This window comes from Trichoderma atroviride, chromosome 5 (assembly GCF_020647795.1).
Source record: "Trichoderma atroviride chromosome 5, complete sequence".
Classification (NCBI taxonomy): domain Eukaryota; kingdom Fungi; phylum Ascomycota; class Sordariomycetes; order Hypocreales; family Hypocreaceae; genus Trichoderma; species Trichoderma atroviride.
In genome coordinates, this window is record NC_089404.1 from 2,574,412 (window position 1) to 2,586,607 (window position 12,196).

Here is a 12,196-nt window from a genome sequence, read left to right on the forward strand (position 1 = left end):
TGACCGGGTATGGACTGTAAAAGCGGAGGATTGAGAAAAGAACAATATCATGGTTTGGGAAGGACTCGGTTTTCTTTTTTGCCATTTAACGTAACATCTTCCTCTCCTTGTCTCCCCAGTTCTTTGTTGATTTCCTCAAAACTTCTCCTCGCCTCTCCACCACCTCCTTTTTTATCTACTGCCATTTTCATCATATGGGCTCTTTTTCATTCTGTATCAGCCATCTTCTTCTTTTCTTTTTCCAGTGTGATTTGCAAAGGGCTGTCTTCTCCAGGGGGGATTTTTTTTCTCATGCTCCCCTTTGCCGTGTAATTTTCTTTTTATTTCATGCACGAGAGAAACGAAAAGTTGGAATGATTTTTGATCTTGATTTTTACTTTTTATTCTTTTTCTTGACTAGCGCCACTCTTGGAGATACCATTTTGGGGCAGGTAACTTTTCTCTCGCTTTCTCTACATCTCTCTCTCTATCCCCCCCTCTCTCCTTTTACTGGTTGTTGTTTTAAAATGCCTGTTCCCCTCATATGATGATGATTACGAATTTCTCTTGTCTTGCGCTATATGAAAGAAGTACGCGTGGCATCACCATATTATTGTGTCGAAAGGGTTGGTTTATATGAGAAGAGGACATGACAAAGAAAAGGACGTTGTTTATACTGGTAGTATTAGTGTCAACTTGAGGAGTAAATCACCGTTTTACCGGTACAAAAAGAGTTGACAAGTTATACAGCACCCCCTGGTATCCATCACTCCAGCTATAGCGTGGGCTACTGCTACTGCTGCTACTGCTGCTGCTGCTACTACTATTTGGCAGTTGTGTGTATTTTTGATATGTGGACTGGCTGCCTTGTTGAGCTGCAGCTGGGGTGTTGGATAATGAAACCGGGGGCGCTGTATAACTTGTCCCTATTCTTAGTCGGCTGCAGATGATGATGCAATTGGTGAGTGTCTGAAAAGCTCTGATGAGATTCGTTGACTTTAATTGCTGGGTTTCTTGAAATGGCATGTCGGGGCGTGTACACGAACACAGCTGTTGATCGTACGAGGCAGACGACAGGGCACTCTTTTTTTTCATGCACAAACTGTAGCATTTGCTTCAGGGTTGACGAGGCGGGGCCCTGAACAGGTGCTAGGTCTTTTTTGCATGTGATGGGGACTCTAGGCACTCAAGTGTAATTGAAACCCATGAGAGAAGTTGAGCTTCTATAGGCCCATGTAATTCCGATGATGTCGCGAAAAGATGGCGAATAAGTGGTGCTGCTTGGATCAAAGCGTCTATTGGCTTTTGGTATCCATGGTGGCGATTCTGGCTGCATACAGTTGTTGTATGCATGCGTAATGGGTGATGGAAAAGCTCATTTCATTCCGGCAAAGTAGGTGCGTAGATGGACGCCCATTCGGAAGCATAAAGGTGGTTTGTCATTATGGGGAATAAAAACACGGGTGCTTCTATTCCTTGTTTTGGGCTCTGTAGGGCCAGCGAGTTTGATACAGGGAGGCATTATGCTGATGGGTTTTATTCCCTTTTCCCCTTGCTAATGTGATAATTTGAAATCTATCGGTGATTTCTTTGTGACTGCTGCTGGGCGGCAACAATTGGCGATGCTGACTCGCTGAAGACGGCGACAAAGAGTGCATGTGGAGATTTTTGCGGACGGAATAGGCCGCACGCGCATGTACAGCAGCATTTCCAGCTGCAAGCCTTTCTGTTGGTTTTGGATAATACGTTACAGATGGGTGCTGTATTCATGGTGATTTTTAACAGGTAAATGTACAGCTCCATGGCACAAGCACTGCGTCAATTGGCGTCAGCAGTGGTAGCACAATGCGTCGATGGTGCTGTTTCAACTGCAGCGGCCAAGCAGAGCATCTTTTGACTGTAGGGATGCTGGATATGGCGGCCAGATTACGTGCACGGCTCGCCATTTTTAGTGGGCCGTGGAGGGAAGCACAGGATGCGTGTTTGTGGTTTTTGTTGATGTTGCAGTGTCTGGGACAACGGATGTCTCTGACGGGCATGTGGTGCAATGGTTCTGCTGGCGGAATAGGGTCTGGTGCATATCGCAGGCAGGGCTAGTGGTGTTGCAGTAGTTGGATATGCACCTACATGTTGCCACTTGCGATGGATTGATATCAATGGATGGCCCCAACCGCATCACTGACGGAGCATGGCTTTGGGTCCCGAGATCTGCTGCTCTCGAGTTTCACCCCCCTCGTCTCACGCCTTTGTGGCCGCAGCGCGGGCTAGGACTGACGCAGCTTAGCGACCAGCCAGTCCGACGCTAGACGGCACCTGGAGACTGGAGTCGAGAGGCCTGGAGCGCTGCCCGCTGTAATCTTCAGCGCTGTGCCAGCCAGACGTGTCCGTCCAGACGTCAAAGTCGGCTTCGGCCTTTTATTGAGCCAGCCACAAGAGCCGCCTACACCTTATTATGTGATAACCTTTCGTTGACAGAAAGCATTTCTGGCGCCATCCCAGCCCTCTTTTTTTCTCTCTCCTTTTCCTGCTTCCTGCTTCCTTGTCCATCCCTCGTCCTGGGCGTTGCTATGCAGGTGCCATGACGAAGCACATGCTGGCGCGCTAATCCTAGGACTGAGGTGCTTGCTGTGCTCTAGCAAATCGAGCACGACAGCCGCAGCATACCAGACCAGACCAGACCAGACCATCTCCACAGCGTCCATCCGCCTCCGCATCAAGCAAGAATCGCAGCAGGTTTCTGGGCCCGCCGGCCAAGACCGTCCAACTGCGCGCTTTGCCTTTGGGCCTCCACAGCGCGCCCAATTGTGTGCAGCGCAGCGCAGGCGAGCGGCTGTCGGAACCAACGAAAGACGAGAGAGAGAGCGAGCCTTTCTCTCAAGAGACAAGGTAGACCGGAAAAGAAAGAAAAGTCAACAAGAGGACACGCCAAGGGAAGAAAGAAACAACCTGATTAAAAAAAAAAAAACAAGAGCCCTCCAATAGCGCTGCTGCCGCTGGGCTTTCTGCAGCCCGTTGCCCGGGGCCCTTCTCTGTCTCTCTGGTCTCTCCATCCCTCCCACCGCACAGGACAGGCTCGCAGCCCGCGCTGACGCCCCTCCTTGGCCGTGGCCCTTTCTGCCCAGCCCAGCCCAGCCCAGTCCACCCGCCATGGACAATCCGCAGTGGTTCCCCGACTCGCAACGAGAACGACGCACCGCCAACGGCCAGCCATCGCGAGACTATCCGTCGCCGCTGTCCATCTCGGCTGCCGGCCACGCCTCTGCCTCCGCCGTGCCCGTTGCTGCCGCGTCGTCGTCGTCGAGCCGAGCGGCGTCGGCCTACAGCTTCGACCAGTACCAGCAGAGCCAGCAACACCAACACCAACACCAGGCCCAGGGCCAGCACCACCACCTGCCGCATCTCCAGCAGCCTCAGCTCGCCTCGCAGCTCGCGCCGCAGCTGCCGCACCCGCTGCAGCCCGGCGCCCACACCAGCTCCGGCAGCCTCCACGCCGTCGCCTCGCCGCTCGCGCGCGACACCAGCGGCGACATCGCCATGCACGACGCCCACGATGCCCACGCCGGCATCAAGTACCCCATGAGGCCGCACCACCAATCGCACCTGTCGGGCACCGCCCGCTCGTCGGGGCTCTACTCGCCGCAGGACCAGCAGCAGCAGCCACTGCAACAACAACAGCAGCATCAGCAGCATCAACAGCAGCCCCCGCCGCTCCAGCATCACCACAGCCACAGCGGCAGCCAGAGCCAGATCCAGAGCCAGCCCTCGGCCGCCGCCCAGCGCTACTCGCCCATGGACACGCTGTCGCCAACCTCGCCCTACGCCTCGTCCAAGCCGCACTTCACCAGCTCGCCGTCGCAGCACACGCCGCCCAACGCCGGCGACTACTCGCAGAGCTCCTACTACGCTGCCCGTGGCCAGGGCCCGCCCCAGCTGCCGCCCATTGCCTCCTACACCACCCTCGACGGCTACCCCTCGTCTGCCGTCGCCGCGCTCGACGGCGCCTTCAACGACGCAAAGGCCCCTCGCCGCCAGAACCCGCCCGCCATGAGGACGGTGCCCGAGTTCAAGAAGATCAAGTCGCCCAGCGAGCTGCAGCCCAAGAACACGCACCAGCCGCGCTTCAGGCGGGCAAACCCAGAGGGAGGCTTCATCAGCGTGAGTCCCCCCCCCTCATTTACTCTAGGATTTGGTCGTCTGATATATATCGCTACGTGGTATATCGTTAGCCTCTCCAAGCTTTGACAGCCCATCTGCCTGCCACATATCGCATCTGCAACCCGAGCTTCAAGTACGAGTCGTCGCGCAACCCTCGCCGAGTCCTGACAAAGCCCAGCAAGGGCACCAAGAACGATGGCTACGACAACGAGGACAGCGATTATATCCTCTACGTGAATGACATTCTGGGCTCCGAGGAAGCTGGCCACAAGTGCGTCATTCCAACTACTGAATCTTTTCCTCTCTCAGCAACGTTTCTCCCTCTGACTCATATCCAATTTCTGCAGGAATCGATACCTTATCCTCGATGTGCTGGGCCAGGGCACCTTTGGCCAGGTCGTCAAATGCCAGAACCTCAAGACGCAAGAGGTTGTTGCCGTCAAGGTCATCAAGAACCGCACGGCTTACTTTAACCAGAGTATGATGGAAGTTTCTGTGCTTGATCTGGTACATATCTTTCTCTAGCCCCTCCCCCCTTGGCTTTTTGCCAGCTTGCCCTGTGTACTGACCTTTGCACCTCACCAAGCTCAATACAAAACTCGACAAAAACGACGACCACCATCTTCTCCGTCTCAAAGATACCTTTATCCATCGCCAGCATCTGTGTCTCGTCTTCGAACTGCTCAGCGTCAACCTGTACGAGCTCATCAAGCAGAACCAGTTCCGCGGCCTCAGCACCACTCTGGTCCGTGTCTTTGCCCAGCAGCTCCTCAATGGCCTGGCGCTGCTCAACAAAGCTCGACTGATCCATTGCGATCTGAAACCGGAAAATATTCTGCTAAAGAATCTCGAGAGTCCCATTATCAAAATCATTGATTTCGGATCCGCCTGCGACGAGCGTCAGACCGTCTACACCTATATCCAATCCAGATTCTATCGGTCACCCGAAGTGTTGCTGGGCTTACCTTACTCGTCTGCAATTGACATGTGGTCACTGGGCTGTATCGTGGTCGAGCTGTTCTTGGGACTGCCCCTCTTCCCCGGATCGTCCGAGTACAACCAAATTGCTCGAATCGTGGAGATGCTTGGCAATCCCCCTAACTGGATGATTGACATGGGCAAGCAGGGCCTCGAATTCTTTGAGAGGAGACAGGATGAGTTTGGAAGGCGGACATACCACATGAAGAGCATGGAGCAGTACTCGCGGGAGCACAACACCAAGGAGCAGCCTAGTAAGAAGTATTTCCAGGCAAACACGCTCCCGGAGATTATCAAGTCGTATCCCATGCCTCGGAAGAATATGAAGCAGAGCGAGATTGATCGAGGTAAGAATTTCCTGGCACCAAGATTTTGCTTCAAGATGGCTAACCTGACCCGTCATCACCCCCGTACAGAGATGAACAATCGCATTGCCTTCATCGACTTCGTCAGGGGCCTTCTGAACATTAACCCTCTAGAGCGGTGGTCACCACAGCAAGCAAAGCTACATCCCTTCATTACGCAGCAAAAGTACACTGGGCCTTTTGTCCCGCCGATGAACCTCAAGTCGAGCTCTCTTAATAGGTCGCCAGCTCCCGGAACTCAGCAGCAGCAGCAGGCCGAGGCCCTTAGCAAACAGCGAGCCGCACAGGCACAGGCCCAAGCCGCACAAGCCCAGGCACAGGCACAAGCCCAGGCACAGGCTCAGGCTCAAGCAGTACAGTCGCAGGTCAACTCGGCGCAGGGCGGATATGGGTCCCCAATGGGTGGTGGTCAGTATCCGCAGTCTGCCCATGTGCCGGCTCCGCTATATTCCAACAGTGGCCTCTACAACCCCGGAGCTGCTCATGGAAATGTGCCCCCTCAATACGGACAGCCACAGACTGCTCAGTACGGCCAGATGGGCATGCAACAGGCCCCTCAACAGCTGCCGTCATCGCAATACCCGAATTCGGCGAATCCCAACATGTATCAGCAGGGCGGCATGAGGACAAACAGACAACGGGCTTCAACCATGGAGCAACAGCAAAGCGGCATCCCTCCGGCTCTGCAGCGGGTTGCGAGCCACCTTGACCCGAGCCAGCCCATCCGGCTCCAGCCTAGTCCGGCATACTATCCTCCAACTGGCGAGGGATTAGAATCTGCGGCAGCGCGCGCCGGCCGACGAGGAAGCCGGATTCAACAGGGCGGTCAACGAAGCAACAGGGACTTTATTCGTAATCTGGAAGAGCGGACTCTGGAAGAAGGTTTCATGGGCAACCAGAACCCGTGGCATTGAAGCCTTTGACCATTTCACTTTTTGTCTTTTTTTTCCGGTCCGAAACGAAACAAGTCTGCTGTCTTCTGGCTGTGGTAGTTTGTGTCAAATTTCATGTCATGGGTATTGTTAGGATTTATGATTGGGGCATCAGACAAGCAGCATCCGCCGCCGTTGGCCATGTTGCACATGGGAGATTTAACCCCTTGAACGCAGCATTTCCCCGCCTACCGCATCGATGGCCTGAAAGAAACGTCGTAACGATATTGAGAAATATGGTCATGTATGAACCATTGGCGGCTTTTTGTGTTTACTAGTTTGTGGTTGCGGCGGAACAATAAGGCCCGCTTTGTCGACAAAGGATGTTTTATTTTGAAATTGCCCACTACCGAGCCTCATAACCTTTTTGCCTGTGATGTTGTTTCAACCACACACGATTCCCTACGATGCTACTACATGAACTTGTGGATAGGATGGATTTCAACGGATCAGAGAAAAGGAAGTGCGCTTCCGCCTATTCTATGCATCAGGTAGCTGGAGATTGGTTCCTTTTCAGACGTATAAGATGGCAGCCCGTAACTGTTTCGCGTTTTTTGGGAGGGATTATGGATGGATGGCAGGGCAGTTGAGGTTTTCTATGCGCCCCCCTTTTCCCTGTGGGATCGATTTTCTATTTCCTCTACCTGTACGACTATACTTCCTATTCTGCAATTGATGTCTCATTCTGTCTTGTTTCTCGTTTTCTCATTATTCTTTATATGTATGTATCTGCAAAATCGAGACTGGCCTACTTTTTTTGGTGTTTGTTTGTTTGTTTGACTGTTTCCAAGGCGGGTGGGATAAAAGGGGGGGAGGGGGAATAGGAAGCGTGGGAGAGAAAAAAAGAAATGGGGATTTTTTTTTTTTTCAAAGGATAGAGAGAAGGAGAGAGAGAGAGAGGCGAAATTGCATTTGGGGGGGAGATGTGATTTTATCATGAGATGAATTGAATTTGGGTTACCAGTATGATTAAGGTAGTTTTACTTTGCTTCTCTTTCTTGGGGTTGCTTATTTGCTGGCCTTGTATGAGAAGTGTCGATGTGTTGTGAAAAGGACGCTGGTTCTATCTGCTGTTCTGTTCTGAACCAAAATCTATTTTTTTTTCCATGGCATTCCCTAGTTCATAATCGATACGGCCTCTCCCTGGAAGAAAAAGATAAAAGTTACCATCACTACTAACACATACTACAAGAAGAAGAAAGAAGAGAAGAAAAAGCAATAAACGCTCGATTATTGGCCGTATCATATATGTCCGAATTAATCCCCACCCTTCCAAGGCAAAAAGAGACCCGCTGTGTAATCCTAAAACCCTATGGAAATACAAGAAAACGCAAAAATGCAAAGATAATGAAGGAAGAAAGGCCCTGAGCTTCGACTTTTTGACACACGACTATGATACAGCTCGTCTCTTTCTAAGCTCTTCCGACCGTGAACGAGTCTATCGTCCGCCATTGTTGGAGCCCCTTTGGAATCCTCGGCCCCGCTTGTTAACGCTGTTATTCTTATTGCCGTCGTTGTTGTATTGCAGCCTGTTGTTGTTGCTGCCGCCCCTTGATGAGGGGGGGCACGTTTTCTCTGTCCATGAGGTCGTGCTCGTAGTCGCCCATGAGGTCGTCTTGGGATGACTTCTGGCGTCCTGAGAAGGGTGAGTTGCGGTTTGCTTTGTAGCCGCCTGGCTTGGGGTAGACTTTGATGATTCTGCCGTCGGCCTGAAAAAAAGGGGGTTAGCGATGATTGGATAAATGAGGGGGGGGGGGGGGGGGGGGGGGGAAGTCCTTGTTCTTACAGTCTTGTTGTTGAACGTCTCAATAACTTTCTCGCCGCCCTCTCTCGATGCAAACGCCATCTCGACAATGATGAATGGCTGCGTCTTGACGATTTCGCAGCTGACCATCTCGCCCCCCACCGGCGTCATTGCACTCTCGATATCCGCCGCCGTCGTCCCAGGCGCAAAGTTCTGCGCCATGACGGCAAAGGGCCCCGCGAGCCCCCCTGATCGTCATGCCGGCATCTCGCGTCTGGTTCTGGTTCTGGGGCTTGCCGCCGTTCTTCACAATGTTGACCTGGCGCTTGACGGAGTCGTCCGTCTCCATGCGGTCAAAGGCAGCCGTCAGCCGGGCGACCTTTTTCTTAGCAGCGGCCTTTTTGGCGGCAGCACCGCCGGGGAGGGTGACTCGGGAGCTGAGGGGCGCATTGGATGAGGAGTTGACGGAGCTGTGCAGGTCGTGAGTCCATTCGCCGTTGACGTCGCCGGCGGGCACGCTCGCTCTACGGCGTCGGGATGAAGGCGCGGTGACGGCTTTGTTCTGGGGCTGGGACTATTTGGTTGGTCAACATTAGCAAGGCTGCAAGCGATGGATTGGATGTGGATTGGATGTTCAATACCTTCTTGACGCCGACACGGCTGGCGAGCGATGCTCCGATCTGAGGCTTGGAGTTTGTCGGGGCGCTCTGGCGCCGGCCCCTGGAGAAGATCTTGTCGGCGAGAGCCTCGTTCTTCTTGCGCTCTCGGGCTATGCAGCTGATTAGTGTTTTTGCTTTGGCAGAGGCAAAAGACAATCGTGTCGTGATGGAGAGTCTCGATTCTGCGAGTGCGGGTGCGAGTGCGCGCGCGCGACGGCGGGCAAAAAGAGCGTACCGGTATTGATGATTTTTTTCGAACTCGGTGGCAACAGGCGCCATTTTGGAACGGGCTTTCAGCGTCTTTTGCTTTAAAGAGTGCAGAAAGATGTTTCTCGTATTCGTCGTCGATGATTGATTGAAACTCAAAAGCTATGCAAAAAAAGAGAAACGGGACGAAAGCTTTTAATTAAAGAAATTGTGAAGCTAAAGGCGTAGATGGATTCTGGCTGCCTTTTTTTCTTAGTCGCGTCTCTCTCTGGTCGTTACGGCTGAAGCGCTGAAGGGAGAGTGAAATGGTCCCTTGGTGAGACTTTGGGAGGTTGCTGGGGCATGTGATTGGCTGGAGGCGCCGCTTCAAGGCAGAACCGGGCTGCAGCGCTATTTTTGGGGGGGCGGTTTAGCGGCTTTTGGGGGCCCCTGTCTAGCGGGCGGGCGATAAGATAGGGATAAGATAATAATTTTCTAGCTTTTTGAGGTGGATGGCGAAGTTGTATGTTGCAGAGAGACAGACAAAGGTGATGCTGAGGATAGCCATCTGGATTCGAGCATTTTCAGATGATTGCTACGCCGGTTTTGTAGCTTCAAAAGACCAGAGAATAAGGAATTATCACTTCTTCTTCTTGGATATCCAGCGCAATGTCTAGAAGCTTGGGACCCTGCGCCGCCTGTTTGCGCCGCGCCTTGGGAGTATCGACTCGCAGCAGGACTGCCATCCTATCAGCAGCTTCTGGACAGGCCAGCAGACGGTATACCTCTGCAATAGCATCCGAAATCGCTGAAAGGACCGATGCTCCACGGAACCTCATCTTGGAGCCGGTCGATTCCGAAGTCTCCAAGAAGAAGAACCAGGAGCGGTTGGAGCGCATCGTGAAGAAGGAGCTGACGCATATAAACACGGAAGACCCCTGGAAGATTGCGCAATACGTGGAAAATGCCCTCGCCGCTGACAGGTTCGAGGAAGCCTTGCTGTTGACAAAGACTGCTGGCAAGGATTGCCAGGTTGTCGTGGCCTGGAACCACCTCATCGGCTATCTGCTGGGCAAGCAGAAGCTGAGAGAAGCCATCAAGCTATACAATGACGTTGGTCCCTCTCGAGTCTACTTTTTTTTTTTTTTTTTTACTCCTGGATTCTGACAACGAGCTAGATGAAAAAAAGAGGACAACTACCCAATGTTCAGACATTTACAGTCATTTTCCGAGGCTGCGCTCAGTCGCAGCATCCCAAGCTTGCGGTCGCCGAAGCTGTCAGGCTCTACAACATCCTTCTCAAAGACAAGCGCCTGCAACCAAACTCGATACACATGAACGCTGTTCTCAACGTTTGCGCGAGAGCCGGCGACCTCGACTCCATGTTCCTCATCGCGGATACCGCCAATGAGTCTACCCGTGCCCCTACGTCGTATACGTACACCACCATCTTAAATGCTTTGCGGTTTCAGGCAATCCGCGATGGAGAGGTCAAGGATATCACGCCGGAGCAGCAGGCTGCAAATCTGCAAAAGGCTGTGGATCGCGGAAAGAGTATTTGGACCGAGGTCATTGACCACTGGAGACAAGCCCGATTGGTCATTGATGAAGAGCTGGTGTGCTGCATGGGTCGTTTACTCCTCCTCGCTCCTAAGCGGGAAGATAAGAGGGAGGTACTCAACTTGCTGCAGCAGACCATGAGCATCCCCAACCTCGCTCAAGACACTACCATGGATGCATTCCAGGATTCCGAGATGGAGAAAATCTCAGTGACTGGCGCTGCAAAGAAGGTGCCCTCGACTAGAGCCGTATATGCTATCCCTAGCCGAAACACCCTGGCTCTGGTTCTAACGACTCTGGCCTCGTCAAAGCTCACTACGTGCGGCATCAAATACTGGAACCTGTTGGTCCGCCATTATGGTATAATACCGGACAACGACAACTGGCTGCGCATGTTTGGCATGCTCAAAGTTGCCAAAGCCAGCGCTCACGCCTCCTCAATCGTGAGCCTCGTTCCCGACGAGTTCATCGACGCCAAGCACTACGAGATCGCCATGGAGACGTGTGTCCGCGACAACATCAACCCCAATGCCATTGCCAATTCAACCCGAGTGCTCGAGTCCATGCTTGAGCGCCTCCCTATCCCGGGTTTGCACGCTCTTCGCATGTACCTGCGCGTTGCCCTCGTCAGCCATTTCCAGTTCCGCGAAAGAGTCCAAAAGGGCGATGAAGGAGGCGCCAAACGTGACTATGGGCTGCAGATAACAACCGCCCTCGCACATCTCTGGGAGCCTTACAAAAAGGTTCATTACCACTTTTTTAAAGAGATGTCGAAAAGTAGCGATTTCAGTTCAGGAGCAGTCTACAACAGCCAGCGCGAGGTCATTGCCCTGGCACGTCTCATGTTTAGCGCATTCAACAAGGTCATCTACGAGGAGATGCTCCCCGAGAAGGACGCCAAGGAACTCCGCGCGGTTGGTGCAAAGATTAACCGCGAGATTCAAAAGTTTTACTCGGGCCGTGAAGAAAGAGAGCCCAACGTGCGAAAGACTCGTAGCAGTAGCGGCCCCGATCAGGCACGAGATGCTGCTGAGCCATATGAGGAGGAAAATGTCAGCGAAGAGGACAGGCTGAATAGCGGGTTTAGGCCGGGAGGCGACTTTGTCTGGAATACGACAAGGCAACAAGCTCCAGTGGAAGAGGAGAGGCAGCCCCGGAGGCCTTGGGATGCCGGCAGGACAAGACAATCGCGAGAGGAGGAAGAGAGGCGGCCTAGAAGGTCGTGGGATGCCAGCAGGCCAAGACGATTCCAGGCGGATGAAGAGAGGCAGCCTAGAAGGTCGTGGGATTCCAGCAGGCCAAGACGATTCCAGGCGGATGAAGAGAGGCAGCCTAGGAGATATGGGGATGCTACCAGGAGGCAGAGGACGTATTAAACATGTACGATTTATGAGTGTATGATACAGGGCAACGACCATACCATTTACTGTATACCATTTATGAAAGGGAGGGACAAGGAGATTCTTGGGCTGTCTTTTTAAATAAATTATACAATTGATCTCTTCTTCAAGTATCGTCTCGCATTAATTGTAATCGTTTGCATGATTGAGAATCTCGTAGAGTTGGGCTGATCTAATGTCATCAGTTGTAGTAGCCGTCTCAATAAGTTCATATCGCCAGAATGCTGCATAAATTCGA

The 12,196-nt window shown here is 52.7% G+C and overlaps 4 protein-coding genes across 4 annotated transcripts; 2 read left to right on the top strand and 2 right to left on the bottom strand.

Annotated features, from left to right (window-relative positions):
* Positions 1 to 2,199: 2,199 nt before the first annotated feature.
* On the top strand, positions 2,200 to 7,238 carry TrAtP1_010058 (uncharacterized protein). Its single transcript, XM_066114551.1, has 5 exons — positions 2,200 to 4,134; positions 4,206 to 4,405; positions 4,482 to 4,641; positions 4,721 to 5,459; positions 5,529 to 7,238. Exons 1-5 carry the CDS (start codon positions 3,127 to 3,129, stop codon positions 6,389 to 6,391), a joined length of 2,970 nt encoding a protein of 989 aa, XP_065970647.1. The 5' UTR covers positions 2,200 to 3,126; the 3' UTR covers positions 6,392 to 7,238.
* Positions 7,239 to 7,911: 673 nt separating this feature from the next.
* On the bottom strand, positions 7,912 to 8,375 carry TrAtP1_010059 (uncharacterized protein; the record flags this gene model as incomplete). The annotated part of the gene is made up of 2 exons (XM_014089973.2): positions 7,912 to 8,118; positions 8,196 to 8,375. 2 exons carry the CDS (start codon positions 8,373 to 8,375, stop codon positions 7,912 to 7,914), a joined length of 387 nt encoding a protein of 128 aa, XP_013945448.2.
* A 302-nt stretch (positions 8,376 to 8,677) lies between these two features.
* TrAtP1_010060 (uncharacterized protein) lies at positions 8,678 to 9,091 on the bottom strand (the record flags this gene model as incomplete). Its single annotated transcript, XM_066114552.1, has 1 exon — positions 8,678 to 9,091. One exon carries the CDS (start codon positions 9,089 to 9,091, stop codon positions 8,678 to 8,680), a length of 414 nt encoding a protein of 137 aa, XP_065970648.1.
* A 434-nt stretch (positions 9,092 to 9,525) lies between these two features.
* Positions 9,526 to 12,065, top strand: TrAtP1_010061 (uncharacterized protein). The gene is made up of 2 exons (XM_014089972.2): positions 9,526 to 10,111; positions 10,177 to 12,065. The coding sequence occupies exons 1-2, from the start codon at positions 9,668 to 9,670 to the stop codon at positions 11,932 to 11,934; spliced, it is 2,202 nt and encodes a 733-aa protein (XP_013945447.2). The 5' UTR covers positions 9,526 to 9,667; the 3' UTR covers positions 11,935 to 12,065.
* Positions 12,066 to 12,196: the final 131 nt, after the last annotated feature.